Source organism: Malania oleifera, chromosome 3 (assembly GCF_029873635.1).
Source record: "Malania oleifera isolate guangnan ecotype guangnan chromosome 3, ASM2987363v1, whole genome shotgun sequence".
Classification (NCBI taxonomy): domain Eukaryota; kingdom Viridiplantae; phylum Streptophyta; class Magnoliopsida; order Santalales; family Ximeniaceae; genus Malania; species Malania oleifera.
Window position 1 is genome coordinate 36,667,381 of NC_080419.1, and position 5,087 is coordinate 36,672,467.

The following is a 5,087-nucleotide window of genomic DNA, read 5'->3' on the forward strand; positions in this document are numbered from 1 at the left end:
CTCTACTTCAAAATAAAACCCCTTTTGAAAAGCTTTTTAACAAAAAACCTAACCTTTCTCATTTAAAAGTTTTTGGCTGCCTTTGCTTTGCATCAACTTTAACTAGTCACACACAGAAATTTGATTCAAGAGTCACAAAGTGTATATTCCTAGGATATCCTTCTGATATTAAGGGTTATAAACTCATGGATCTAAACACCAATAAGATACTTGTTTCTCAAAATGTCATATTCCATGAAACAATTTTTTCTTTCAAAGTGTTACCACAAAATCCTAAAAATCATTCCTCTATGTTTCCTATTTCACAAACTTTTTCAGATTCACCATCTACCAGCTCATTCTTCAATTCATATCAAAATATAGAATATGCATCACCACATAATAATTCTACTACTATCTCTGAACCTCATGCACATGTTGAATCAGACTCACCTACATTTCTCTCTCCATCCAATATGGATCCAAGATCTGATTCAACTGACCCAGAAGTCCTACAGCTAAGAAAATCAACCAGAATTAAACAAAAACCTTCATATTTGCAGGCCTATTATTGTAATAATATCTCTTCATCTCAAAGTGCAACTTAGGCATCTACTTCAACTGACTACTCTCCAACTAACGGTAATTTCTATTCTCTTCACCCTTTTCTTTCTACCAGTAGACTGTCTACATCACATAAAGCCTTTTTAACCTCTATCACTAACTCTCCAGAACCCAAAACATACCAACAAGCTTCTAGACTACCTGAATGGCAAGCTGCCATGAAAAATGAAATTAATGCTTTGGAGTTGAATAAAACTTGGGGGCTTGTTACTCTTCCTAAAAGTAAAAAAAAACTATTGGTTGTAAATGGGCATTCAAAGTGAAATATAAAGCTGATGGAACTATAGAAAGACATAAAGCTAGATTGGTGGCTAAAGGGTATACTCAGCAAGAAGACCTAGATTTCTTTGATACTTTCTCTCCTGTGCCCAAAATTACATCCATTCGATTACTACTTGTTGTAGCTGCAGTCAAACAGTGGCATCTCCAACAACTAGATGTAAATAATGCATTTCTGCATGGTGATTTACATGAAGAGGTATACATGGAATTGCCTCTTGGATTGGCTGTCCAAGGAGAACAGAAAGTTTGTCGACTTTTAAAGAGCTTCTATGGCTTAAAGCAGGCTTCTAGGCAATGGTTTGCCAAGCTATCCGATGCTCTTATTTTCTATGGATTTGTTCAAGGTAATTCTAACTATTCTCTGTTCATTAAGAAATCTGACAGTTCCTTTATGGCCTTATTAGTTTATGTGGGTGATGTGCTCTTGGCAAGTGATAGCATTCAGGAAATTGAAAGGTTGAAGACCTTTTTAGATGAAGCGTTCACTATTAAAGACTTAGGACAGCTAACATACTTTCTTGGCTTGGAAGTTGCAAGGTCCAAAACTGGTATCTCTTTATGCCAACGAAAGTATATACTTGACATACTTGAAGACACTGGTTTAACTGGATCAAAACCTGCTGCCTTCCCTATGGAATCTACCCTCAAGTTATCAGCAAATGATACCAATTTATATGAAGATCCATCAGGTTACTGAAGACTTATTGGCAGATTACTTTACTTAAGTCTCACTAGGCCTGACTTATCCTATTTTGTACAAGTGCTCAGTTAGTTTTTAACAAACCCAACTGTTAGTCACCATCAAGCAGCCATTCAAGTATTGAGGTATCTAAAGGCCACTTCGGGGCAAGGTCTCTTCTTCTCATCCTCTTCAGATTTTCAATTAAAGGGTTTTTCAGATCGTGATTAGGCAGGCTGTGTAGATACTCAAAGGAATGTCACTGGTTTTGCAATTTTTCTTGGCAACTCGTTGATTTTATGGAAATCAAAGAAGCAAGTTACCATCAGTCAATCATCTGTAGCGGCAAGAGTACCAAGCCCTTGCTACTACAACATGTGAAATTCAATGGCTTTTGTATGCCTTACAAGACCTAGATATCAATCATTCATAGTCTGCTTTGCTATATTGACAGTAAATCAGTAATGTCCATAGACACAAATCCTGTTCAGCATGAGAGAACGAAGCATATCCAGATTGATTGCCATCTTATTAGAGAAAAATTGCAGCAACATGTTATTAAACTCTTCCATATTCCATCGAGATTACAGCTAGCAAACATATTTACAAAGCCCCTCGGATCTCTACCTTTACACCATAATCTTCGCAAGATGAACATCATTAACATCCATGTTCATCTTGAGGGGGGTGTTAAGAGTGTTCCATGTTATATTGAGAGCATGGAATTAAAAAGGAAAGAAGAAAGGCTTAAAATAGAAAGAAAGTTAGAAGAGAAGAGTTAGTTGGAAGAGATTAGAAGAGAAGAATTAGTTAGAAGAGAGTAGTTATTAGTTTATTTTGTTATTTGATGTATTACAAATAGGACTCAAGTCTGATGTAAACATGTATTCATTCACAATTCAGTACTACCCTTTGCCTTCTCTGTTTTTTGATACCTTTCTTCACCAAGTTCAGATTCTCAACAACAATCACTTATACCCCATTATGCAATTTAGCATATAAAGCAGAGTTCAACACATCATTCAAAAATCCTAACCGTCTTAAGATCAGTACAAACATAAACTCAACCGCCATGGAATAAGGACTAAATCCTTACAATTTATTCGAATAGTGCAACAACAGAAGTAAGCAGATCTGCGCGAATTGGTTTCAGATCGATAAAGAGAGAAGAATTAGAGAATGGAAGATGGACCTGTAAACAGCGGGTTCTTGGATCAAATTGGGGTCGTAGGACCTAAAGGGCGGCTCCATCATCGCATTGATGAGCTCTTCGGTGAGCAGAGGAAGAGCGGCGCGCAATTTGGGGACAGTGGCGGGTTTGAGCTGAGCCTGGCGGTGCAGGAGCTGCGCAACGTACACGTTGGTAAGACCCGTTTCTGCTGCTAATTGATTGTACGTCTTCCCAGACTTCTGTTTCACGCACCGGAGCAAATTCACAATGCTCGATTTGTTCCCTTCCATTTCTCCTAAGCTCTCTCGCTCTCTCTCTCTCTCTCTCTCACACACACACACACACACACACGTAGAGTTATCAGGAACACTGAGTGTTTATCAGTAGATAAATACGTTTTATACAGGTGCAGAAAATACTAATTTTATTCATTTGTTGGGGTCATTGGCTATCATAAAAAGTTTATTACTTAAATTAATTGCTTGGCTAAATATATATATTTTTTTAAAGAAATAAGTTGAACTTGACAAGTACTACAATTGAGAAAGGGCTGAGTTATAATATTGTTTAATTATATTTAAAAATAATAATTAATTGTAAAAAAAAGTAAAGTAAATAGCATTTGAAAATTCATTGGTTTAATTGTAGATAAATTATTTTTATATAGTGTAGAGAAAATTCCAATTTTTATCTATTTATTGCATAAAATACATAATCTTATGGGTCGTTGCGCTATTACAAAAAGTTCATTACTTAAATGCCTAGTACAATACATAAATGAAGAAATTGGTTACTTTTGAAAAACAATAGTCTCCACCAACCTATTTAATTTAGGTACAATTAGTACGCCTATTTAACATATTACTAGTTCATTAGTCGCCTAGGTCTAAGGAAAGCATCATTAATGGTTTATGTCATTAGATTTGAATTTAGGAGTAAGGTTACACCAAAGGAAGGCATTAGCACCCCTTTACACCTGTCTAACAGACCGTACTTCAGTTCTTCATTTTGTTCAATTATTTAACCTTTAAATATTAGATAGCCTTGCGTAAGACAAAAACTATTCTCACCTCAGGACCCCCAAAAGCGTGGTAAGAATACAACTCTCGGTGATCCTTTCAAGGGTTATTCACTCAATGCTTTTCCTTTATTTCTTTTAAAAGATGCTCATTACCTAATCTTTATTTTCAGATGACTTGCATAATATATATATATATATATATATATATATATGTATATGCATGTATATATGTATGTATGTATGTATACACTTTGTAGGAATATAAGTGAAAAAAATACATATGTATAAAAATACGCCCTTTAGGTGTTCAAAAATACAAAAATACCAAATTCAAGGAAAATCACACTCGATGCCGGATCTACAACTTTCATCAAAAGCACGGCTGCCGAAGTTGAGAAAACCGTTGCCAAAATTGAAAATTCGCCAAATCTACAACTTTCGTCAAAAGTACCACCGCCGAAATTAAGAAAACCGTTGTCAAACTTGAAAATTTGCCGGATTTGCAACTTTCGTCCAAAGCACCGCCTCTGAAGTTGAGAAAACCGTTGCCAAAATTGAAAATTTACCGGATTTGCAACTTTCATTAAAAGCACCGCCAGTGAAGTTGAGAAAATTGTTGTCAAAATTGAAAATTGCCGCCGAAGTTGAAAAAATTGTTGTCAAAACTAAAAATTTGCCAGATTTGCAACTTTCATCAAAAGCACCGCCACCGAAATTGAGAAAGTCGTCGCCAAAATTGAAAATTTGCCGGATCTATGACTATAGCGAGATTGGATCTCGCCTATAAATACTCAAACCTCTCGCCAAGCAAAATCATCACAACACATAACAAGCAAAAAAAAAAAGAGATAGAGATCAAGCATAACAAAAAAAAAAATGAGAGAGAGAGAGAGAGAGAGAGAGAGAGAGAGAGAGAGAGAGAGAGAGAAAGAAGAAGAAGAAGAAGAAGAAGAAGAAGAAGAAGAAGCAGAAGGCAAGAAGAAGAAGAAGAAAAATTGTTGTCTAGAAGAACGATTGTCGCTCCAGATATCCTAAAACAGAGCAAGAAAGAAAAAAAGAATAAAGAGTCTCTCTCTCTCTCTCTCTCTCTCTCTCTCTCTCTCTCTCTCTCCATTTCCTCGAAGGAGCCATCTGCCTTGCTAAAAAGAAAGGGGAGTTCAAAGTCAAAAAAGAAAAAAAAGGAATCAATCATCTCTTCCTTCCATCATCTCACTTTTTCTTTTTATTCACTTTTTCTCCACTATCTCCCACCTGTCCATTATTCTCCCTATACATCAACCACTTTGCTAAGGCAAAATCAAACTTATTATTTTTTTTTTATCCAAAAACGT

General features: G+C 35.8%; 1 protein-coding gene across 1 annotated transcript in view; it reads right to left on the reverse strand.

Moving 5' to 3' along the window:
• Positions 1-4,771, reverse strand: part of LOC131150242 (cyanate hydratase) — a 15,505-nt gene extending 10,734 nt beyond the window's left edge. The window contains exon 1 of the mRNA XM_058100850.1: positions 2,757-4,771. Within this exon, the coding sequence (XP_057956833.1) occupies positions 2,757-3,025 (269 nt within the window). The 5' untranslated portion in view covers positions 3,026-4,771. The remainder of the gene's footprint in view (positions 1-2,756) is intronic.
• Positions 4,772-5,087: the final 316 nt, after the last annotated feature.